The sequence below is a fragment of the Myotis daubentonii genome, chromosome 1, assembly GCF_963259705.1.
Source record: "Myotis daubentonii chromosome 1, mMyoDau2.1, whole genome shotgun sequence".
NCBI lineage: Eukaryota > Metazoa > Chordata > Mammalia > Chiroptera > Vespertilionidae > Myotis > Myotis daubentonii.
The window spans coordinates 41,810,818-41,835,916 of record NC_081840.1 but is presented as its reverse complement, the minus strand read 5'-3'; the positions used below and the strand labels follow the sequence as shown (position 1 = coordinate 41,835,916).

The following is a 25,099-nucleotide window of genomic DNA, read 5'->3' as shown; positions in this document are numbered from 1 at the left end:
GGAACATACTGACCATCCAGCTAGCTAACACCTCCCATTTCACAGGTGAGAACACTGAGGCCCAGAGAGGGATGACCCAGCTCAAGGTCACGTGGCACCTCAGTGGTCCACATTTGACTCTTTAATAAAACCCCTGACTTGCTCCACTACTTAAAGTGACCTCTTGACTCAGAACCCCAAGAGATAGTATAAGTTATGTTCCATATTGTGTATCTTTGAATCGGGACCCTCTCTTACACTAAGAAGATGGTAACTCCAATGAGAGATGGGTGTCTCGGCTGGAATTCTCCCAGCCTTCCCTTCCTCCCACAGCCCTAGAAAATCAAAGGGAAAGATTTAAAATTTATTGTGACCTGAATTGTGTTATGATTACTGATATTATCATTATTATTTGCCTCGATTATATACTCATGTTAAATTTACCTCCTAACGGTTATAACACCATTCACGTAAGTCAGTGGTTCTTAACTGGGGGAGATTTTACCCCCAAGGGATGTTGGCAATTTCTGGAGACATTTTTGGTTGTCACAACGTGATAGGGGACACAGCGGGTGCTGCTCGCATCTTTTCGGGAGAGACATGGACACTGCTAAACCATGCCTAGGACAGCCTCCACGACAAGGGCTATCAAGTCCAAAATGTCAATCATGTCGAGATTGGGAAACTCTGATCTAAATCCACACAAAGGGGAAAGAGTGTCCCACAAACCCTGCTACTTCAGCAAATGAAACTCCACTTTCCTGTCCCCTCCCAGCCTCTGCCCCACCACGTGTGCTGAAATGCCTGTAGGTCTTCTCATCGTGGCTGGAATACAACTTACAGTCTTCTTTTTTCCACTTAACTTTGCAGCCTGAGCTTTGTCCCTCTTGCCTCCTCGTCTTCCCCATGACCATTTTTAATGGTGTGATGTCGTCCTCAGGCGGGTTGACAGCCCGTGTTTTACCCGACCGGTCCAGGTATCTCATGGGCACTTGGTTCCTGAGAGGCTTGCCAAGTGGGCTGCGTGGGGTGGGGATGGCCTGTGTGGGCCAGCCTTGTCCTCCACCTCAGCTGATGCCATCATAGTTTTCATCATCAAAAGGCCTTTATGAAGTGCCTTGGTGAATATATGCAAGAGGGATCTTGGGAAGAGAGCTTCCTGCCAGCCCCTGACATCTGGGGCATGTCGGCTCCGACAGACAGCACACATGTCAGCCAGCCACCGAGGCATCTGAGGACCAGGCCATAGGTCCCTGGCAGTGGCTGCCAGGGAGAGGGTGCCAAACCAGATTCCTAAACAATGTTCATGACAAGAGTAAGTGTGTCTGAGAATGGAAGACAGGCTGGATTCCTGAAGGGGCCAGGGCCCTGAATTCTCTCCTCCAGCTGGCTGTGGGCTTCTTGGAGGACATGGGATTTTAGAAGCCGGGGAGGGCGGGGGGAGCACTTCGACAGGTGTTCAAGCGCACAGCCTGGGAGAAAACCAGATGCCGCCAGAGATGTTCCTCCTCGGACCTGCCTGCCACCCTCTCGTCTCACCTCGGTGCCCCTCCTCTCCCCCACAGGTGTTCCATGAACAGGGCATCCTCTTTGGCTACCGACACCCACAGAGCTCTGCCACCGCCTGCATCCTCAGCCTTTTCCAAATGACCAATGAGACCCTCAACATCTGGACTCACTTGCTGCCTTTCTGGTACCGTCCAGCCCCTTGGCCAGCATCTCATTCGGGAATCCTGGGAGCCAGGGCTGCTTTAAACACAGCTGGGGTGGGGAGGGCTGAGATGCTGTGCTGGGGTACTGGGGACTCCGCCTGGTGTGTGGGTGTGGAGCTGAGATGAGCTTCAGATCATGGATGGTGGTGGGATTCGTGGGGCTCCTGGCTCTGGAGTCTTCCCTGCTCCCTGCCCCCGGGCCTGATTTGATCTGATCCCCTTCAGGCTCAGAGGCTCTCGGGGTCTCCCAGAAGCCCTAGTTAAAACGTCAGGAGCTTGAGCAAGTCCTTTATTCCCCGGGAGCTCTGAGCACAGCCCCTCAGGCTTTGGAACACCTGCCTGGTGTCTGTTTTATGGATGAACCACAGGTGATTTAGGCTGTTTTGAAGTTTGTGCCGCTACGAAGAGTGCTGGCCTGACCACCTGGCTTGTGGGGCCTGAGCCCTGGGTGCAGATCCAGCTGAGCCCCGGTGGCTGACGCGCCCCGCCGCGTGCGCACCCCTGCACTGCCAGGCCCAGCTGAGCAGTACGGAGTGGCAGGAGGCCCTGGGAGAGCCGGGAGTAAGATGCCCTAAGAAAGGGGGACTAGGGAATAATCTCAAGATGATCAAAGGATATGTTGTGAGAAACAGCAAATAGCTTAAGCTTTATTTCTGCTGGGACAGGAGGGGAAAGTTCCCACACACAGCCAGAGGACTTAGCGATGCTCCGTGGGTCCCTGCGTGAGGAGCTTATATCTCCGTCCCTGGGAGGGTGCGAGGGGAGGGCGCCGCGATTAGCAGTATGTGGAAGTGAGCAGCTCTGGGGGCAGGACCCCCCCACATGGGTTATAGGTCAGACAGATCTGACACAGCATGGACCTCGGCCACGCAGGAAAGTGATTGCAATGTTAGTGGAGGAATCGTGCGGAAGAGAAGGGAGAAAGTGTCCTGTTGTCTCTAGACCAGGGGTCCTCAAACTTTTTAAACAGGGGGCCAGTTCACTGTCCCTCAGACCGTTGGAGGGCCGGACTATAGTTTAAAAAAAAAAAACTATGAATAAATTCCTATGCACACTGCACAGATCTTATTTTGAAGTGAAAAAACAAAACGGGAACAAATACAATATTTGTATTTGCATGTGGCCCGCGGGCCGTAGTGTGAGGACCCCTGGGCTAGACTTTCAGGGCCCCCCTGGGGGGCTGCCTGTGACTGAGCAGCCTTCCCGTAAGGGGGATGGAGACGAGCTACAGGGATGGTGCCCAGGTCAAATGTGGATCCTATGAGAGATGGTTGAATGCACCGGGGTATTTAGGATGAAGTTAAAAGAGGTGGGGAGGGTTATGCCTTAAGATATTTGATGGGCCTGTTCTCGATGATCCATTGGGGAGCACTCAGGCCGATCGAATGGTGATAGATTCCAAAGAGACAGATGGCAGCTCAGTGAAGAACTTTCCAACTCTCGGAGCTGCCTTGGTAGGTGGTGAGCTCCCTGTCCCTGGAAGCATGCAAGTTGAGGCTGGAGAATCACATGGGCAAGATGCTGAGAGAGAGATCTGTTCCCACCAACAGGGAGAGGGGACTGGACTAGATAAAGGCTCTCTTCTTGCCTCTCCTGCTTATTTCCAACCAAAGAAGGATCCCACTCACCGCCCCTTGCTCATGGCATTTCACCAAAGTGAAAACGGGTAGGGATTGGCCATCCCAGGGGAACAGGAGGAAGAGGAGCCTCCAGCCACAGGGATGGAGTGGGCCGTGCTGTGTTGCAGGTTCTTCGTGTGGAGGTTTGTGACGGCACTGTATGTGATAGATGTCCAGAATGACAGCTACTCCTGGCCCCTGCTTGTGTACATGAGCACCAGCTGCGTGTACCCCTTTGCCTCCAGCTGTGCACACACCTTCAGCTCCATGTCCAAGAAGGCCCGGCACATCTGCTTCTTCCTGGACTACGGCGCTGTCAACCTTTTCAGCCTGGGTAGGTGAGGCCCTGCTCTCGACTTCCCTCGGCTGGGACTGAGCGACCTGCCCCTTCCCCTGGGAGCTGGGGTCACAAGGCTTTGGCGGGCTTGCAGACGAGTTGTGGGAATGCAGTGCCCCTCCCAGGTTCCCGACAAGTGTTTTAGAAGCAACTTATCCACAGGTGGGCTGGCAATACTTAACAACTACTTCTCTGGGGAGAAAGGCCCTGGCCTGCGGTGTCTGCTGATCTGTGGTATAAATATTCCCACATGTCAGACTTCAAGCCATGACAGCGCTGAACACGGCGGGGAGAGATACTCAGTAGCTCACCATTACCTAGTCATTCCTCTCTACTAACACAGTAGATGGGTTAATTGAATAGTGATTACTTTTGTTACTGATTCGTTTCATTGTAACTTTATGATATGTAATTTCTAATACTGGCTGTGTCTAACAACTGGCTCACAAGTTCTCTGAAACGAACATCTGCTCTCACAGGCCAGGATGAGCCAACCACACATCGGTGCTGGTCTCTGTCGTGCCTGGCAGGGAAGTGGGTGGTCACAAGCCTCATTCGTCCAGGGGCTTAGAGGAGTTAGCGATCTTCTCAACCTTCTTGTGTTTTCCTTTAACTATGATGTCCCCTCTTGTTGACTCCTCTCCTCTCCCCCATCATAGGCTCCATCTGTCCCCTCACATCCCGGTTCTAGCCTCTTCTCCCTCCCGATCCTGCTCTAGGTCTTCCCTTGCCCAAGGAGCCCACCTCTATCCCACTTCCTCTTTCTCTTTCTTCACAAGCTATACATACACATGTCCACATGTATAGACACACACATAATACACACAGTTACACACATAATACACTATAATACACACATATACATATGCACATCGAATATGCACACACGTAGAATACACATGCACACATATAGAAGGATCAGGCCAGCAGGGGAGAGCAGTTAGGGGGATCAGGCTGGCAGGGGTCCCAGATTGGAGAGGGTGCAGGCTGGGCGGAGGAACCCCCTGCCCTGCTGTGCACAAATTTCGTGCACCGGGCCTCTAAAATAAATATATATATATTGAACTCCTAGTCAGATGAACTCCTGAGGGGACACTTTGCATCATATATATATATATATGATGCAAAGTGTCCCCTCAGGAGTTCATCTGACTAGGAGTTCAATCGCTCGCTATGATGTGTGCTGACCACCAGGGGATGGCGTGTAATGAAGAAAGGCCCCGGCCAGCAGCCTGTAGCGGGGAAAGGGAGGCCCTGGCTGGCAGCTGGCACCTGCTAGGGTTTCATGCAGCTCTGTGGGCTGTCCCTCCAGCCTTTGATGCGGGGCCCCCTGTGCTCCTCAGACCCCCTCTCTTTCTCTGGCCCCTGGTGCATCACTCCCTCCTCTTCCTCCTCCTTTGCTGGCTGTCTTCCTCTGCTCTCCCTATAGGTGGGGGAGCTCAGCACCGGTCCCTGGGCTTCTGCTCTGACACAGCCCAGCTCCCTGGGTGCTCTCCTCTGTGCCCACACCATCCCCTGACACCTCTGGGAGGTGCTCCCAACCCCCGTCTCTAGTTTAAACTGCTCACCTGAGGTCCCCCCACACCCAGCCTTGTGGCCTGGACTGTCCTCATTCTCCCCGCCCCGGCTCCAAGTCAGAAGCCTCAGCTCCCCTCCCTCTCGCTCTGGCCCATCCCACTTCCTCCATCCTCGCTAATCAGCACATTCAGTTGAGTCTCCTCCACATTTTCCAGATTGGCTCCTTCCCCCCGGCTTGGCTCAGACCCTCGTGCCTCTCCCCTGCACTGTGTGAGCAGACTCCTCTCTGCCCCTCCACACCCCATTTCCTCCCAGTTGTCCGGGTGGTTTCTACACCTTCTGAACCTGGCACCCCTCCCACTTCGAACCTTTCAGGGTGCCCAGATTCCTGGGATGAAGTCCAAACTCCTTAGCCGGGAGCTTCCACGGCCCTTGATCGCCTGCCCAGACTCACTGTGACAAGAACGAGCATATTGGAGTGGTCGCTGCCAGGCAGACCCGCGCGGAGCACCTGGCACACAGCACCAGGGGCGGTGTAACGCGCTGCTCGGGGCCCGGCTGCCACCCTGCTCTTGGGCAAGGTTCTTAACCTCTTCAACCTCCATCTCTCATCCACAAAATTGGCACGGCTTCCTCCTAGGAGTGTTGTGAAGATTAAATGCGTTTGGAAGGGAAGCACTTAGTAAGCACGGGAGGGTAGCCACTCCCACGATGACCTGGTTACCCTGACAGCAGTGACCCGAGGTCGGCCCGTCATTATACCCACGCTCTCTCACTCTCTCGGGGGAGAATAACGAGGCACAGTGAAGGTCAGTGACCCAGGTCACACCGCAGAGCCGGGGCCCCTGCCTGTGGCTTCCTCCAAGCCCCCAGGCCTGGGTCCCCAGCCTGTGAGTGGTCCCTCTATCTCTGCCCCCCACTGGGAACACCTCCCTGAGGACAGACGTATACCTTTCACATTTCACTTTCCAGCCATAGCCCAGGGCCTGACGTGGGGTGTTCAGTGAGCAGGGAAGGAGGTTCTAGCAGTTGTGAGAGCCTGTGGATTCCACCAGACACCCCGCTCCATGTCTGCAGCCACTGCCCCCCTCACCTGCGGAAACGCTCAACCCTGATTTCCAGCCCTCCTCCCTCTAGGCTGTCCTGTGCACTTTCACTAGATGCTGGTCACCTTAATCCCCCACTCAGAAACCTTCCAGTTACTCCTGACACGAGTACAAAATAATATTGAACGTAAACTATAATTTTAGAAAAACTTTTTTAAAAGAAAGACACCTCCCGATTGCCTGAAGGACAAGGTTCGCTTTCCTTAGGCATCCGAGGCAGCTCCTCCCTGCCCCCTTAAAGCCCTGCCTGCCCTCCTTCCTGTCGGACTCCCCCCCCCCCTAAGGAGGCTTCCCAGATCAGCCGCTGTGCTGGACGCCCGCCCACCCTAACACCCGCCTCAGACTGCAACGCGCCCGAAGGCTCTGATCAATCTTGCTTCCCCTGCAGTCTCTGGCAGGGCAGGAGGCTCCTCGCTCTGTGCCACCCACGGCGTTTGGCACCTGGGCCCCAGACAACATGCACAGAGCGATGCATCCCGGCCCACGTGGGAACCTCCCCGTGGTATCAGCTGGGAGAGCAGGTTGTCCCCCGGGAGCCTGTGCCTGGCTGAAACCTCACAGCTGGCCTGCTGGGGTGGGGAGCGTCATTCCAGGAGGTGGCGACTCTAGGCCCCTTCTGCCTGTGTGACCTGGGAGCAGCACTTGGCCTCAGCAGACTCCACCTGAGAAATGGGATCAGAGCAGAGGTTGTGTCGCCCGAGCCCTGTTTCCGCCTTGAGCTAGAATTCCAAACTCACTGTTTTGGGAGTAACAGGTGACCTTGGCCTCACCCCTCAGGCCCTGGGCTGACCGGCCTGTGGCTGCCTCTCCCAGCAGGTGAGGGTGCCGGGAGAGGCCACCTGGCCTAGGTCCCAGACGGTGATCTCCCCTGTTCTTAGCTGCAGCAGACAGGTCTCATGAAGTCTCTTAGTTAAGCCTTCTCTGCAAACTCCAAAACCTAAAACAAGACACAATTCTAAGGCCAGCCTCTTACCCAGCCTCCCAGCTGGCCAGTCCTGCGGCCCCCTGATGTGACTCTCCTCACCTCCGAGAGGGTCCTCTCTCCCTGCACCTCGATCTTTCTGCAAGGAGCACCTGGAAGGTCATCGTGGGCCGTAGCATGGAGTTAAAAGCAGGGACTGTCGCTGAACTGCCTGCGCTTGAGGCTTAGCTTTGCTGCTTTCTAGCTGTGTGCCCCTGGGTGGGTTACTAAACCACTCTGTGCCTCGGTTTTGCCATCTATAAAATGAGGATAAGTGCAGGATGGTGGTTGCAACGATTATGTGAGTTAATATATGTAAAAGCCCACGGACCAATGTAAAGTCTCAGGGTAGGGTCTGGGTAGGCAGAGGAGGGGGGCATTCGGGACGGCACAGGTGGGCGTGCAGCAGCAGGACTGTTCCTGGTCGGTGGGGATGATGAGGGTGGATCTTCCCGAGTGCAGACAGTGCCAAGTAGTGGCTCCTTACCGGCTGCTTTTCCTTCCCCAGGCTCGGCCATCGCCTACTGTGCCTATTCCTTCCCGGACACCCTGGTGTGCACCACCTTCCGGGACTACTACATGACCCTGGCTGTGCTGAACACCATCATCAGCACCGGCCTCTCCTGCTACTCCAGGTACCCGGCCGCTCCCCCTCAGATGGGACGGGGAAGGAGCCTCGTGGGCATCTCCATGGACTGCGGGGAGGGGGCAGCGCGAGAGGCATTTGGGAGCCTGGGACTCGAGCAAGACCAGCTTCGCGGGCACACAGCCTGTGCAGCCGCTCAGGGCCCCAGGATCAAGAGAGCCCCGAACATGGTTCAATGCTCTGCTATTGTTGTCCTGAAATTCTTAATGACTTTTGAACAAGGAGATCCTACACTTGCACTTTGCACTGAGCCCTGCAAATGATGGAGCTGGTCTTGTTGCTGGGCAATCACTTATCTTCCTTGACCCTCAGTTTGCTCATCTGTAGAATGGGGCCAACATTCACCTGGTGAGGTGCAGGTAAGGATTACAGGGAACGTACATATGTAGCCAGAACACCTAGTACAAGTCTGGCCCAGGGGAGCGCCCCATCAGCGGGCAGGCTGCCACTCGGGACTAAGTGGCCTCTAGATACGTGTGCCGCGTGACAGATGGTATTCAGAGGTCGGAGGACACATCCAGGGGAAGCCCCCGGCCATGAGTCACACCCAGCTCGCTCACTCTAATTTCCTCGACTTTTTTCCCTTTTCGCTCACAGAGGCTTAGTGGAATGAGAGCCAGAGGCATTGTTTTGAGGATAACTACTCTCATTTATTTAGCTCTTTGCCCCAAAGCTCCAGTTCCCTAAATTACATAGGAAACCTCTCAAATGGCAGTGTCGGGGCTACAGCCCTTCTAGATGGTGTTGGGGTGCTGGGTGCTTCCTGGGCCGGTGCCTTCACAGGTGCCAATGTTGGCTGATAGGTCACACCTACCGTTAGTCCCCTCGATGGCAGTTCCAGGGAGCAGGTGAGTCCCCCTATGAGACTGCAGGCCTCAGAGTTACTGGTACCTGCGGCCGTGTACTCCCCTGCCCGGGAGAAAACGGGGACGGAAGGCATGCTTCTGAGGGTCACTTTGGCTCCAGCTTTCTTTGGGTGACACTTAGGCTTTCTGGGACCCAGAGGTAGGCAAGTTGCACAAACTTGACAAACTGGTTTAAGAATGGCAAGATAGGCTCTTAAACAGCATCCAAATACCTGCCCCAACTTGCCCTCCACGGACCTGTCCTCGGACAGGTGGGAGCGTGCGGGGCCTCCCGTGGGCATGAGTCTCAGTTCTAGGCACAGTCTCAACACTGGGTTTTGCGATACTTTGTCCCGTGGAAAGGTCAGGGCGTAGGAGTGGGAGTAAACTCTCTTCTGAAAATCACAGAGCTCCCCCAGTGCTGTGAGGAGACATGGTCTCCTCCAGGGTAAGAAATGGAATCAGAGGCCAGGGGTGATTATTTCCCTCCTCCTCCCCCCATTCCTCAAGGACACGGGGATTAAGAGCTTTTACTGGAGTGCAGCCCTAGTGCCCAGCCAGAGCTGGGGGGCTGCAGAGATGGTGGAGAGGGGAGGAGGCTGGGCCCTACCTTGTGTGAGACCAGGAGTAACAGGCATAGAAAGTAACAAGGATGCTAGAAACCGTTCAAGAGAGGTGAAGCATGCCCGCGAGGCAGTGCGCGTGGATGCGAGGGTTCACGGACAGCCTGGCCCAGGGACCCGCACACCCGGATCTGGTCCTTGGACCAGTCCCTGTCCTGTCTGGTTGGGTCCTGCAGGGCCAGGCAGCTCTGGTGTTTGAAACTAGGGTCAGAGGGCAGCAAGCACTGTGGGCTGAGGGGTGGGAAGGCTTGTGGGTGTGGGAGTAACAGTCCAGAGTCCATGAGCCAGGACTGCCTTCCCGTGAACTCCCAATGCAAATTCTTAGAACATTGCTGCTTTTTTTTAAATTACCAGGGTAGACTGTTTCCTTCTAGCCAGGAGTCTCCCCTGATTGTTCAGATACAATGAATGGGTCTTATGCATGTGGCAAGCCTGGTACCTTTGGACCAACTTGTTTGGCAGGGCAGGTCAGCCAGGAATATCTTGAATGCCCATGTAAGGGGGCTTTTCCCTTATCAGTGAAATGGATTACTTCTATTTATTTATGGGGCACACCTGAGGCTATTCCATCCATCCATCTATCCAACCATCCACCCATCCACCCACCTACCCACCCATCTGTCCATCCATCCATCCATCCACCCACCCACCTACCCACCTATCTGTCCATCCATCCATCCATCCATCTATCCAACCATCCATTCATGTATCCAACCATCCACCCATCCACCCACCTACCCACCCATCCGTCCATCCATCCATCCATCCACCCACCCACCCACCTACCCACCCATCTGTCCATCCATCCATCCACCCATCCATCCATCCATCCACCCATCCACTCACCTACCCACCCATCTGTCCATCCATCCATCCACCCATCCATCCAACCAACCAACCAACCAACCAACCAACCAACCAACCTCTCAACATGCCCTAAATGCCTGCCCTGCTCTAGGCATCATGTTAAGATCTGGGAACACCAGGAGGAGTGAGGCGCAGTCCTTGCCCTCAGAACGCCCAGTGCCTCAGGAGAGGCAAACTGTAGCCCCACAAAAGTCCAGGGGGCATGGCCGTTAGAGTGAAGTGGGACAGAATGTAACATAAACAAATAATGACAATACAAAATGACAGCTGCGTGGATGGATCCCCAGGGTTCTGCGGAGTGGCGATAGGACTGAGGACTGCGGGAGGTTAAACACTTTAGCTGGAGAGGAGAGAAGGACGTTTGGACAGAGCAGACAGCCTGGACAAGGCTGGGGGCCGGAGAGGATGGGGCTGCATTGGAGGCAGCAGGGTGGGTCACCACGCCCATGTGGCTGGAAGGAAGAGAGCGGCTAGAGAGGGGCCCAAAGGCGGCTGGGGATTTGAGGTGCCTCGTGTGCCCGACTGGGGACTGGCCCTGTGCTCGGTCACATTCCTAGGGAGACAGGTCCCTGGGCTTAGCTTCCAGGCCCCGAGGGGCTTCCAGGTGTGTTAACAACCACGGGGCGAGGGGGCTGTGCCGGAACAGAAGAGGAGAAAGGGCAAACGCCACCCTCTCAGAGCCAGAGGTACAGTGGGTGTCCCAGGTGAGGGCCCTTCCTTTTCCTCCTCACCTTGTCCTCCTTCCTTTCCACGTTGGTGGCTTCTCTGATCTTACAAGGCCTCCCCTCTTTGTTTTCATTCTCTGTCTTCCTGGTTGTCAGTGTCTGAGGAGTGAGAAAGGTGATGTGGGCAGGGACTCCGGCTGATTAACTGTAGGAGGAGCCGGAGGAGAGGAGAGCAGGGCCGCCTCCGGATCTCAGAGACTCGTTGCGTGGCCCTCTCTGCCCCTCGGGGCTTCAGTGTCCACACGGTAACCAAGGGCCTCTGGCCGATGCCCCGGGCTTGCCGGTCTGGGCATTCCTCACTGCCACTTCCTTTCCCGAGGTTTTCTCCTGCCTCTCCCTCCCGGCCCCTCAGCCCATGGAATGGCCAGGAGCATGAGCGCCCACCTTCTCCCCCCCGAGCACAGCAGGAGGCCATGAACCTCAGTAGCAGCTTTTCACTTACGCACGTGCTTCCCAGAACATCATGGTCCCCGTGGCATTCCTTCCATTCCAGTGCCCGTCTGAAGCCCGCACACAGGGCCCTGGGCCCCCCTGGCTGGTGATTCGGTCCTTATTACCATGGAATTTAGTCCAGATGAGCATGTTCCAGAAAACTGCCTTTTTGTTCTGTAGCATTGGAGAGGGGACAAGAGCGACTGCGTGGCCTCTGTGGTTCCGGAGCCGGGTCGGGTGACGGAGACCTTGCTCATGCCCGCCGGCCACCCAAAGCCCAGAGGGCTCCACTCCCCTAGGAGCGTGCGTTACACAGTGTTTGCTGTGCTTCACAGGTCACTGTAGGGCCTTTTTTGTTTCTCCATCCCAAGCCACCAACCCTTGCGTTTTTTTGGCAAATACTCGCTTAAGTGAAATGCTTTGTGGTCAATGCTGTAGGGATGGAAAGGGGTTGTCACCCCTGGTGGAAAGTGAGCTGTGGCAGGTCAGCAGTGTGGACGCCTGGAAGCGGGTTTGGAGGTCAGAGGGCTTGGCCAGATGACAAAGTGCTGCTACGGTGCAGCCAGCACGCAGAAATGTGCACATCCCAGCAATGTCACCCAGGCAACAACAAAACAGCCATAACCACACACACACACACACACACACACACACACACACAGACACCGCTACACACACACACACACACACACACACACACACACACACCGCTCGGCATTAGAATGAAGTCTCCAAAGGCCTGCTAATTCAGGAATTCGCTGGCAAATCCTTCCAGCTTTGTAGCAGAAAGATTGATCGGGCTTCGTATCGACCCTCCCTTGATGGAGGCTTCTCCTGAAATCTGGTGTTTCCTGTCGACATAGTTCTAGGCAGAGGAGGCCTGACTCCTTGTAAATGGGCCCTTCAACCCTGGGGTGCAGGGACTGCTCTGCCAGGGTGGGTTTTGAGGCGTGGGGTGCTTCACAGGATCCCGTGGCGCCAACCCTTCCCTCTCAAAACCTCTGGCTGTGGCGACACCCTGTGGCCTGGCCTGGAATTGCACCTTGGGAGTGGGGAGGCCCCTCCCTGTCGCTGCTGGCCTTTCTGCCTTTTATTCTCCCTTGCTGTCTCTCTTCTGTTCTGCTTTTTCTCCCTTTTCCCCCTATAGACTCAGCTTTGCTGTCGGAGAGGCTGATTCGATTGCCCTTGGGAAAGCACTCTATCGGGCTGGGCGAAATGTTGGCTCAAGTTGCAGGAAATCCATGCTTTGGGGGATGGCCTCGCCAGCCAGCCAGAGCCAGCTTTCTTCCTGTGTAAGTGGCCACAGAAAGAGTGAGCTTTCGCAGGGAGCCTCCCTGAGCCCAGAAGTGACAGGTGGTGGCAGTGCGTGCGGGAGGAGGGAGCAGGCTTGCTGGGGTCGACTGGCTGTGCCCGGCAGGGCCGCGGCGATTGAGACCAGCCCCGGTTCCTGGGGCATCGGTTTGCCCCCTGGAGCCCAGGGGGACAAACAGAGGCTGGCTGGCGGTCTGAGGCCTTCTCAGCCTGCTGGAGGGTGGGAGTGTGGAATGGAAGCCAGACAGCCGTAGGTTTAAATCCCAGTTTTGCCTCTGATTAGTCACCTGACCTTAGACCCATCACCCAGCACCTGTCGGTTCCCTCCGGCTCCTAGTTCCTGGGGCAACGGTGGCTACACGATGGGGAGAGGGAGAGAATGGGTCCCATCACACATCTTGTTGTAAAGCTACCATTTAGTGAGTGTTACTCTGTATCATTTCATCCAATGTTTGCAGCAAGCCTGTGAGGGGGTACGGTTGTTGTCTCCGTGTTAACATGAGGATTCTGAGGTGCGCAGAGTTTACGTGACCTGCAGGCTCGCACAGTCATGAGGGGCAGAGGCAGGATGTGAGCCAGGCTGTCCCGGTCAGACACTGCCTGCGAGATCATGGCACTGCGCTGCCTCGCCTGTCCCGGAGGGCGGGGGGTGCCAAGGCTGGGGCCCTTGTTTTGGAGGTCCCCTATTTCCCTCCTCTTTCTCCTTGAGCTTCTGTTTCTTCTCTGCCCCAGGCCTGCCAGGTGCGTCTCTGACTTGTGGGCAGGGTCAGAAAAGGAGAGACGTGCTGGTGGACTTGAGTGGGTTTGGAGCTTGTCTCTGGAGGCTGCGGGGCTTCTCAGGGGCCATAGGGCTGCCTCGTACCCCAGCACAGGGATCCCCAGGCTTGGCCCTGAGGGCTGTATGTTCTGCCCAGGACCTCAGACGTGCTTCTGAGCTGGGTGTGGGGGACCCAGACCTGAGCAGCCCCAGCTCCAGTCCTTGGGAAGGTTGCCCACCACCCAGGAGGCAGGGGGGGGGTCTCTGCCGTGTCCCCACCCAAGGATATGGGCAGCAGTGGGGTTTCCAGACAGGTGCCTGCACCGGCTCATAGGGGACATGACCAGGGAAAATGGGCCTGGGCTGGGGGAGCAGCAGACCGAGTTTGGGGGAGAAGTTGCAGGCTTGTGGGCTGGGATAAGGGGTCTGGGGAGCAGAGGTGAGGCGTGGTGGTGGGACACAGACCCCATACCCTCAGGAGAGCATGGTGAGGGGCAGAACCATGGGGAAGACTGAGAGGGCCCGAGTGTCTCCACTGTCCTTCAGAGCAGCCACCCCATGAGTCTCGGCGTGCTAGCTCTGCACCACCTGTGCAGCCCTGTGGGCACCAAGGGGGGGGACCCAGCCCCCCACAACACTCTGCGGGATTGGAACAGGTGCCTGTCCCAGGCGCGTGAGCATTCCTCTACCTGAGCCCCAGTTCAGGGCTGCAGATTAGTGTGAACATTCTCCCTGCCCTCCCATGTCCTCTGCCACCTGTACTGTCCCTGCCCCACCGGCCAGCTGAGGTCCTGTCACTTCCATCTCGGAGGACCTGCCTGTGGTGACCGTTAGCACCACTCGGGTTCATGTTGATTTCCCTTGTCCTTGGATTGGACGCGGGTGGGGGTGGGGAGGAGAGCAGGAAAGGCCGCATGCAGTTTCCGTGTGCCAGGAGTATCCGTGCGTGGTAGTGCATGCTCCAGAAGTCCCTCAGAGCAATTACACACCTACTTGAGCCGAGGCTTCTGCTCGGTAATCACCAGGGTGGCTCTGACCAGTGAGGCAGCTCGGCCTCCGCAGATGTGCTCCCCCTGGGCCTGGGCCCCGCAGCTGCCCCTGCCCACCCGTCTCCCTCCTGGCCGGCACTGCTCTTCCAAAAGGCTCTCTGGTAGTTAGATAACTTGGAGCTTGCAGGGCTTCTGCGAGCAGGCCCCCTGGCTCCATCCATATACCATTGCTTCTCAGATGCCAAGAGATGGATTCCCCTGAGGTCTCCTCACATCTGAGGTCAAGCCATTGGGGGTGGCAGGGGGCGGGGGGGGGGGTGGCGGGCGGGGAAGCTGGTGGAGAAGCTGCTGGAGGAAGTTGTGCAAAGTGCTTGTCCCCGCTGATGGCTTGCCCGTGGGTATTTTGAATGCGCACGTGTGTGTAATTTATTGACACCCCTTTCGTTCCCTTTCTTCCCTGATCTAGGTTTCTGGAGCTCCACAAGCCCAGGCTCTGTAAGATGCTCCGTGTCCTCGCATTTGCTTATCCCTACACCTGGGACTCTCTCCCCATCTTGTACCGGGTAAGGGCCCTGCCGTCTCCTCTGCCTGTTGGGCACCACTAGGAAGTCAGCTGTTCCCTGAGCTGCTGGGGGTCAGAGCACCACGCCGGGCAGCACAGGACCCAGGAGTGGGGACCCGGGTGCTTCCTTACTGGCGCTCATAACGTAGAGTCAGGAGCAGCATGACACAGCGGCCTCGGGGACCACAGGAGATGTGCCCGCTGGGGCTCAGCAGCAGTCCCAGAGGGCTGGGCAGGGGAAGCAGCCTGGGGTTTAGTGGAGTGACCAGGAGAGCAGGCCCTCAAGGCAGATCTCTAATATTTACTCACTGTGAGCCTATGGACAAGCTGTCTATCATCTCTGTGCCTTCATTTCTCATCTGTAAAATGGGCATGGTAATAACACCTCCTTTCATCGGGCTATGGGAGGATTACATGAAATGGTGGCAAGAGTCCAAAAAAAGCATTATTACCATGTATGTTATCATCAGTTACTGTGTTATCAGTAGTTATGGAGAAAGTATGGATGCAGGTCTGAGAGATAGGAATTAGATGGAGAACAAGAAATAAGAGGGTGAAAGAGGAAAGACAGGAAGGAAGGAAGTCCATGCACTCTCAAAACAGATGGGCCTGAGTTCAAGTCCCAGTACCACTGCTCACTGGCTGTGTGACCTTAGACAGTCAGTACACAGTACCTCTCTGAGCTTCAGTTTCTTCCTCTGTAACAGGGACTAGCACCCCCTCCTTCACAGGGGGGTAGAGGGCATTAATCAAAACAACAGACCTGCTGGGCTCAGTGATGCCTGGCACATGGTCAGCGCCCAGTGAGTGGCATGCCCCTCCCAGAGGCAGCTGGGGTCTGATCCTGCCACCGAGGTGGCAGGGCCCAGAAGTGAAGGGGAGGGGCCGAGCTGGCTCCCCCAGCTGGAGCACTGACCACGTGCTCTGGGCTTGGCCTTTGTGGGCCTGCAGGAGACCTAGAATTGGGGGTGCAGCCCATTCCCCCACCCCTTCCTTGGGGACACAGACCACGCACACGAAATTAGAGCAGAGGGACCAAGCCAGTTCCACATGCCACCAAACCACACCCAGCACAGGATCTGTGGGCGCCTGGCACACAGCTGCAGTGGGCAGTGCGATGGGAGGCCTAACCCTGAATGGTGAAGTTGACGAGTGCACGGATTCTGGACTCAGCCTGCCTGGATCCAGACCAGATCCAGACTTCACTTCTAATTAGGGTTTGCAAGTCACCCTCCAGCCCAGCTCCCTCATCTGCAAAATGGGGAAATAGAGTCTGCCTATGGCGATTGTTGAGGTGCCCATGAAATGATGCCTGGCCTCATGCCCTCCGAAGGTGGGGGCTGCTGTCTTTATTTATAACAATAACAGAAACTGTACTTAACTCTGAAACAGTCTCATGGCCGCAATTAATACTTTTTGATGACTCAGAAGGCCTTCGAGGGATTACTAAGCCTTAAAGTCTTAATAAGGAGCATCAGTTCAGAGGACATGCTGGTTAGAAATGAGTTCCAGTGTGAAATGATCATTTTTACTATACTTACACATTACCTCTGTCCAGAAAAAAGAGCAGAAATGTATCTAATAGGGTTTTTCCTTTCCTTCCTTCTTTTTTCTTTTTCTTTTTTTTAGTTAAATAACCCAAATGGCTCTCATAAACATTTGGGGGATTAACCTTGGGTCTTAATTGGTCCCTCTCAGAACAGGAATTCTGCTCACACAGCCCTGAGAGTTCCCTTTCCAAGCGCAGCCCCGAGGAGGTGGGGCCCTGGCCCAAGTCCCCACGTGTGCGCCAAGATGTCGGCAGGTGATGACGGGGACAAGGGCCTCCTCTCAAGACCTGATGTTGCTTTTAAATACCTGCAGGTATTCCTGTTCCCAGGGGAGAGTCCGCAGAACGAAGTCACCTTGTACCACCAGAAGCACGTGGTCATGACCCTCCTGGCCTCTTTCTTCTACTCCGCGCACCTGCCGGAGCGCCTGGCCCCTGGATTCTTTGACTACGTTGGTGAGTGTGTGGTGGCTCTGCTGCCTCTGCCTCCAGCCGGGGAGGGCTCCATCCCTTGATGCAGCTGCAGAGGGGAGGCCAGGGCAAGGAGAGAAGCAGCTCTTCAGGAAGTTCTCCAGGTGCTGGCCAAGGTGAGTGAAACGGTGAGTTAATAGGGGCCAGGATATACGCAGCCAGTGAATGGCCAGGGAGGATGGGAGAGCAGGTAGGTCTAAGATTCTAACGCATTCCTATGGGGTATGGGGCCAGGGTACGCCTAGTATTACCTAGAACATGAAATCCCACTATTAAATGACCACTGAGGGCATCCTTGGAGAGGACGAAGACAGACAGGGTGCACATGGCTCCGAGGTGCCAGATGCTGTGCAGGGCTGTGCCCAGGAGGGGACCGTGTCTGCCTTTGTCTTGTTCAGCTGGGTGCGATGGGACCAGGAGTCAGGGTAGAGAGGTGGCTCTCAGGTGTGGTGCCCAGACCAGCCGTCTCAGCATCACCCGGGAACATGCAGATTCTCGGGCCCTGCACCAGAAACGTGGGGGTTGGGGCCCAGCACGCCCTCAGAGGCTGTGTGATTCTCTAGGTGAGCCTGAGCTCACTAAAGTCGGAGAAGTGATGTGGCCAGGAGGTGTCAGTGCCACGGGTGTACACCTGCTGGTAGAGTTCCTTCCCTCTCTACCTGGGGAAGTGGGCAGGCACTGCGGAAGGCGACCCCCACCCTGGCTCTGAGACTGGCTGGAGGCCCCTGATCACTTCCGGCAAGGCTGATGTGTGCTGGGAGGAGAGCTCCTCAGATAAGCTATTATGGGGACCAAGGGGGTATCCTTGTCTCCCTGTGGTGAGCAGGAACCTGCTTGCTGCCAAGCCCATTTTGTCTATAACTTTCCATCTCTTACCACCTAGGTCACGTGGCCAGCTTTACTTTGTTCGTTCTCATTAGGGTTTCGTCTCCTTTACTTATTCTGTCCTGCTGGAGGAATTTCAAGCAAAATGCTTAGAGGGCAGATTTCAAAAAAGGAGGGAGACCCAAGGGCCAGGGGGTACCTGCCTACGGGCACCCACCGACCACATTCACTTCCCAGCACCAGCTGGATGAAGTAGAGGGGATTGTGCATGAAGTCTGGGGGCTGCAGGAAAAACAGCCCTGGCCCTTATTTTGTCAACTCCCTGGCTTCTTAATAACATTTAATTTTTTCATCTCTATCCTGTTCAAAGCAGAAAGACACCGCTATGGGGAGAAATTTGCCCGACAAGAGTTAATGACAGATCATTAAATCTCTGCTGGGTATGGGACGCCCTCTGCACCAGCCCGAGTGGGAAGGGCTGGGCCGGCTTGGTTAGCGTCTGCCCACAGGAAGCTCCTCCCTGTTCCTGTCCGGTGGGATTGCTGAAACCACTCTTCCTGCTGCAGCCACATTTCACATATGTCCAGGGCTCTTGCGTCTTTTTATGTCTTTCCTAATGGAGACAGGGTTCCTCCGTTGTTGAGCACATCACTCACAGAGTTTGGGAATCGTACGCAGCCCATTAGTATAACGTGAGTGAGGCAGGGGTGGTACCTTGAAACACACCATCTTCCTAGGGGCTGCCATCTTCCCAGCTCTTGTCATGTGGTCTTCCCTCTGTGGATGTGCATGTCCACAGCCTATTCTCCTCTTCTCATATAAGGACACCAGTTATACTGGGCCCCACCCTAGTGACTTCATCTTAACTTCATTGTCTCTAAAAGACCCCGTCTCCAAATATGATCCCATTCTGAGGTACTGGGATTAAGAATTCAACATATGAATTTGGAAGAGGACACAGATCAGCCCACAACACATGTGGTCTTCTCATCTTGCTTTTGGTTTCTGAAAGTTGTCCCCCAAAGCAGGACCCAGCCCTGGGCAATGGACTCCTTTTCTCACCAGCCAACAAAGGTGCATGTCCCTGCCCACTCCTAGCACACTCTACTGAGCCCCCCGCCCTGCTCCCCACATGTGGGTGCATTCTGGTGAGCTGGGGTTCAGCAGGTCATGGGGAGAAAGAGCTCCTGGTCACATCTGGGATTGACCGGCAAGAGGAAGTGGACCCCCTCGTAAGTGGCCAATAGAGACTTTGGCTGGCTTCTCCTCTGGCACTGAAGTTGGAATCTGAGCTCATTAGCACTGGCTTTTAAGAGATTACCTTGGGCCCGGCCGGTGTGGCTCAGTGGTTGAGCATCAGCCTATGAACCAGGAAGTCACGGTTCAATTCCCAGTCAGGGCACATGCTGGGGTTGTAGGCTTGATCCCCAGTAGGAGGGACGCAGGAGGCAACCGATCAATGATTCTCTCTCATCATTGATGTTCCTTTCTCTCTCTCTCTCTCTCTCTCTCTCTCTCTCTCTCTCTCTCTCTCTCTCTCTCTCTCTCCCCGCCCCCCCTTCTTCTCTGAAATCAATAAGAATATTTTTTAAAAAGAGAAAGAGAGATGACCTCTGGCAGAACATGATGCCTTTTTCATGTGGAAAGCTGGATTGGTGAATTTGGTTTACTCCCATGGCCTTTTTCTTTTTCTCACATTACATTTTAAAGATAAATTTATTGAAGCATATTTTGCATATCACATAATTCCCTAATTTCAAGTATACAATTTAATGCTACTTTTAGTAAATTTACCACGTTGTACAACCATCACTATAAATGAGGTTTAAGACATTTTTATCATCCCAGAAAGATCCCTCATGCCCACATACTGTTCACCCCCACTCCCACCCCCTGCCCAGGGCAACCACTAATCTACAGTTTGTTTCTATAGATTTGCCTTTTCTGGACAAGTGATATGAATGCAATCATACAATATGTGTCCCTTGTGTCTGGCTTCTTTCACTCAGCATGTCATTCCTTTTTTATTGCTGATCTTGGTGGCCTTTTGTATACTTGCTGTAGGTCACAGTCACCAGCTGTTCCACGTGTGTGTGATCCTGGCTACGCACATGCAGATGGAAGCCATACTTCTGGACAAGACTCTGAGGAGGGAATGGCTCATGGCCAACGCCAGGGCCCTGTCTTTCCCTCAGATAGCAGGAGCCATACTTCTGTGCCTCATCTTCAGCCTCGTCAACATAATTTATTTCTCAGCTGCTCTGTATCGGATGCCTGAGCCAGAATTACATAAAAAGGAAACATGAATCAGACCCTAAGCTTTTTGTGCCAGATGTCAACATTAAGCTACAACATCCTAACCACCATAAGCCAGTGGCATGGTACTGGTTTACAGTGGTTAAGATATTCATAATGATTGGTGTCTTGGCATTTTTGAATGGGTTCATATCAATAAGGTATTTAACTGAGGAAATTTCTCTAGCTATGCACTGATTCTGTATGTGTGGTTTTAAAAGGGGAACGTGGGTTCAAGCAAGTCCTCATTCAGGCAAATTATTAATATTTAATTAAGTTAAATTTATTTAAAATGAGTTTTGCAATTCTATTTAAACAGTATTTACTCTTTAAAAATGGATGTTGATGAGTTTCATGTAGCAAATGCCTCTCCAGTCCCCAAGAGCTCCCACACTGGGAGGAAAATAAGCCAGAAAGGTCAGGGGGACCTTAGAAAGAGGAACTCGGGTCTATGGGAGTCCTGGGGACTGGTTTCGGGGGGTGGGGGGACTCTTCTTTCTTTTCCCACCTAGTGAAGGGAGTGAAAAGAAAGAGAGCCCTGTTTTTTCCTCAAGTCCATTCTGCTTCAAAGTGCAAATTCCATGTCAATGGATTTGGATTTGGGACTGTGGATTTGGATTTCCTTAAGAGTCCACAGCCTATGTCTGGGTGTCGTATGTCCTGTTTTGCTCTGTTTTCTTGTTGCCAGTTTGATTCTGCAAAGTATTATGCAGCACAGGTAAAACATGGCACTCCGTGGGAGTTGGCCAGGTTAATCCCTGTCGGTCGTGTTCATTTGTCACATTTTAAATCAGTGACAGCACTGTATTTAGGGGTGTCATGCATTTGCTGTGGCTTCAGCATTTCAAATACGCTGCAAATTATAGTGCTTATGTGCAGAAATGCTTAAAGACCTTACCAAAGGGTTGGGCGGATGCGATTTTTCAGGCTTTCCTGAGAACCTAAAACATATGGTGAGCTTGTGGCCAATGCAGATTCCCAGGGAGACCAGAGATTCTGCTTTACCCGTGTAAAATGCAGGTTTCTGAGAGGGGATCTGCGCTGGAGCAAGTCCCACGTGGTTCTAATGCAGAGGGGCCACGGGCCAAACTTGAAGAAATGCTGGTGTCAGGAATTCCAAAAGGCTTATCGGCTTTGTTTTCATTGATGTAATTTTCAGCAACTCACCACGGAAGGATGTGTTCCCAGCTTTCTACTCCGCACAGTCCTAAAACACGGAGCATTTTCTCATCTGTTGCATTACTAATTAAAGTTCAGTATCTCGTGGTATTTTTGGACATACGGAAATGCTGACACAAAGCAATTGCTAACACAGGCCTATCAACCCCTGGTCTGCACTTGCTAATGACTTAAGGGGCTGTCTACAATGCAGAATTCTCTTTGCTAACTCAGGAACACCCCCTATCTTAGAATACTGCCTTTGTGGTTTACTGGCCCAGGTTGAATGGCCTGGTAAATAGCTCATCGTCCAATCCTCTGAGGACAAGTAACAATTTATATTGGGTGAGAGTGGTCAAGAAATATGATTTCATTAGTTTTATTATCTGTTTACTTCCTCTGGAGAAGTAGACTGATGAAATTATATGGGCTGGTAAATTTTTGGTACATTAATTACAAAATACATGACAAAATTTGTTGTTTTTTAGCAACAATCTGAAATCATTAGAGACATTTTATTCTAGCAGGGCAAGTGGGCTTCCATTTCATCTTACTGTAACTTCAATCTTATAGTGGAAAAAGGGTGCAACATTTAAATACCCTATTTTAGTAATGCCAAAGACATGAAGGCTTTCTAACTCTGTTTTAACAATAAAATCATGCTCTATAGCTTAGAAATAGTTGGAAAATATTGGATGATTAATTTGAAGGGCTTTTAGATGATTTAATCTTTCGTTATGTTACTTTTGTCATGCTTAATGGTGAAAATGAAATGTTAAATCAACAAAATAAGATCAAATGTTTCATAGTGGTTTTATAACTTTGGTAAATTTAGTCCCATTGTATGTTTTTGGACAGTATTACAAATTAAAATTTTATACCAATTTGCAGTACACTGACTTGGAAGCTTCTAATGTGTAGTGAAAATGAATTCAAATATGTGAATTATCAGTAAGTATTGAGTCTGATAGTTTTGCCTAAGTCATTCCAGAAAGTTAGAAAGGTTGGCAGTGGGTCAGTTGAAGACCTCACTGGGAAGATGCTTTTTAATGTAGTTCTCAAAAATTTTTTAATGTCTCAATACACTGTAGAGATGTGCCAGACTCCCATGAGTGCCAACTGTTCACCTTGACCCTGTCTCAAAGGGATTATGTAGGGGTGGGTACACTCCCAATGGGATGTCCCTCTTTCCCCTCCCCCTGCTTGAGAATGATAACTCTAAAACTTATCAGACATTATAGTTGTGATAAAACTTCAATGTGTTTGAACGAGGCCATTTAGTCAAATGTATCTCCCCTTTACTTATTGTAGAGTTTCATTTTCCACTGCTCAATTTTTAGAGAGTTATGATCCATCTTCTTTGTTCAAGAAATGAGTTTGCCGTTGTTAATTAGAATTAGAAGTGGGAAGTTTAGAAACTGTTGAGTACAGTGATTTAACTACTTGGTCTCCTGTAATCTTTTTCAAAGTGCTTTCTGTGGAACCCTGCTCATATAAGAGGTTCTGAGGAAGGCAGTGGAGTAGAATGGTATTGTCAGGTACGTTGGAAAAGCACTTCAGTTGGATCCCAAATTTGTTTTAGCCATGATACCCTTTATACATGAAACACCTATCAACACTGTAAAACATGTTATGACGTATCTGTTGAACGCTAGCCTGATTTTCTAATCAACGATCCATATGAATGAAAAGACAAAGACCCATTTCCAAACTCAGAGATATTCTTCCAATGTATGGTTTTCTTAAATTGTGTGGAATAAAGAAATAAAGTTTATTTATTATAATACAGTTGTCCTGTTTCCCACTTGGTTTGGTTATATTTCATCCACCACTCTACAAACATGTTCATTTTTCATGAGAAATAGATTCCTGTACATGAGTGCATTGCTAAATCATGTGATGAATATTTTAGTGCCTGGTATATATAGAACAAACATTGACCTAGGAACTGGGGACACAGAAGTGAACAAAACCCACACTGTCCCTCCTTCATGGATCTGATGTTCTGATCAGTCAGTCAGACAAGATAAATTCGGGTAATGGTAAGTGCAATAAAGAAAATAAGCCTAGCCCTAGCTGGTTTGGCTCAGTGGATAGAGCATCAGCCTGCGGACTGAAGGGTCCCAGGTTTGATTCCGGTCAAGGGCACATGCCCGGGTTGTGGGCTCAATCCCCAGTAGGGGGTGTGCAGTAGGCAACCGATTAATGATTCTCTCTCATCATTGATGTTTCTATCTCTCTCTCCCTTCCGCTCTGAAATCAATAAAAATGATTTTTTAAAAAAAGAAAAGAAGCCTAGTGAAGGAATAGGTGAGAGTGGATGACCACTCTGGTAAGCTTATATTTGAGAAGAGACTTGGTTGATGGGCAGAAAGGTGCCAGCTGTGCCAGCGTGGGGGGAGGTGTATCTGGCCAAGGTAGCAGGAATTGCAAAGGCCAGTAGGCACTTGTCCTATTGGATGGATGGAAATCTGGCCACTGATGCCTGATATATATAACATCCAGAAGATGTCTGAATGACTTGATTTTTTTTTTTTAAGAACTCTGCAAATTTCTCCTGTTCTTCCTGGGAGATTGCGAATGGGGCTTTCCTATGCCCCATGGGTACTTGTATGAATGCGTCAAGTCTGTAATAAATGTACTTCAGACAAAGAGAGTTGTCACACATATTCTCTTCATCTCAGCAACAGATTTCTAAAGCTGGCTTATATTTTGCATCCTCCAAGGCTCATTGGTTGAGCATCAACCTATGAACCAGGAGGTTACACTTCGATTTCCAGTCAGGGAACATGCCCGGGTTGCAGGCTCAATCCCCAGTGCGGGGGCATGCAGGAGGCCGCCATTCAATGATCCTCATCATTGATGTTTCTATCTCTCTCTCCCTCTCCCTTCCTCTCTGAAATCAATTTTTTAAAAAATTTCTTTTTAAAAGAAATGCCGGGGCTGACCGGCAGCCCCTGAGCGATGGATGGACAGATTGCTCTGACACACGTTTCTGTGAAAGAGAGGGCTAAGGCACTACTTGGCTATCGCCCCCAAGTAGCCCTGTTCGCCTGCCTCCTTTGGCTTTTATTCAAACAACAGCTTGAACTCAAATTAATCTCTAGATACAATCAGCAGGGTAAGTATCCTTGAGAAAGTACAGTATATGCTTCTACAAGGTCGGGTCTTTAAAGCTAAACATAGAGATTCTAGCAAAACATCCCGGGGGACCGGACTTGTTTGGAAAAGTCAAGGTAGGGGGTGCCACCTTCGGCAAGCTCCCTCCAGAGGCCCCCGACCTTTCAAAGAATCCTCCTTATAGACATTCCAACCAAGTCCTGTGCGTCCCCACAAAGAAGCATTATGCTGAGTTAAAGAAGAAACGTTCTGGAAAAGACAAAACTCAAGAAGTTTGGAAAGTGATTGCCAAGGGCTTGAGGGTAGGGGACAGTGACTGACTACAAGGGAATTTTCTGTTTGATGGGACTCCATAATAATAAAAGCACAATATGCTAATTAGACCAGATGTCCTCCTGGACATCCTTCCTTCCTGAAAAAGCCAGGCAGGGGCGGAGCCCCTTGCAGGAATTTCGTGCATCAGGCCTCTAGTTTTATATATTTAATTGTGGCAGTGGTTACAGGATGGTATATGTTTGACAAATATGTAGACAGTTCTAAGAAGGTTGAATTTTACTGTGTGTAAATTATACCTTAATAAATCTGACTTAAGAAAACAAACACTCAGCATCCCAATTCTACTCTGGCTTACCCTCCCTCACCTCTGGTCTGGATCTCTAATTCTAGGGGGAAATGCAGCTCTTTTACTGGTT

The 25,099-nt window shown here is 52.2% G+C and overlaps 1 protein-coding gene across 1 annotated transcript in view; it reads left to right on the top strand.

The window, feature by feature from the left end:
• Positions 1 to 23,075, top strand: part of PAQR5 (progestin and adipoQ receptor family member 5) — a 71,904-nt gene extending 48,829 nt beyond the window's left edge. Inside the window, exons 3-8 of the mRNA XM_059697006.1 lie at positions 1,545 to 1,672; positions 3,439 to 3,644; positions 7,741 to 7,867; positions 14,894 to 14,990; positions 16,853 to 16,994; positions 19,899 to 23,075. Coding sequence (XP_059552989.1) covers positions 1,545 to 1,672; positions 3,439 to 3,644; positions 7,741 to 7,867; positions 14,894 to 14,990; positions 16,853 to 16,994; positions 19,899 to 20,140 — 942 coding nt within the window. The 3' untranslated portion in view covers positions 20,141 to 23,075. The remainder of the gene's footprint in view (positions 1 to 1,544; positions 1,673 to 3,438; positions 3,645 to 7,740; positions 7,868 to 14,893; positions 14,991 to 16,852; positions 16,995 to 19,898) is intronic.
• Positions 23,076 to 25,099: the final 2,024 nt, after the last annotated feature.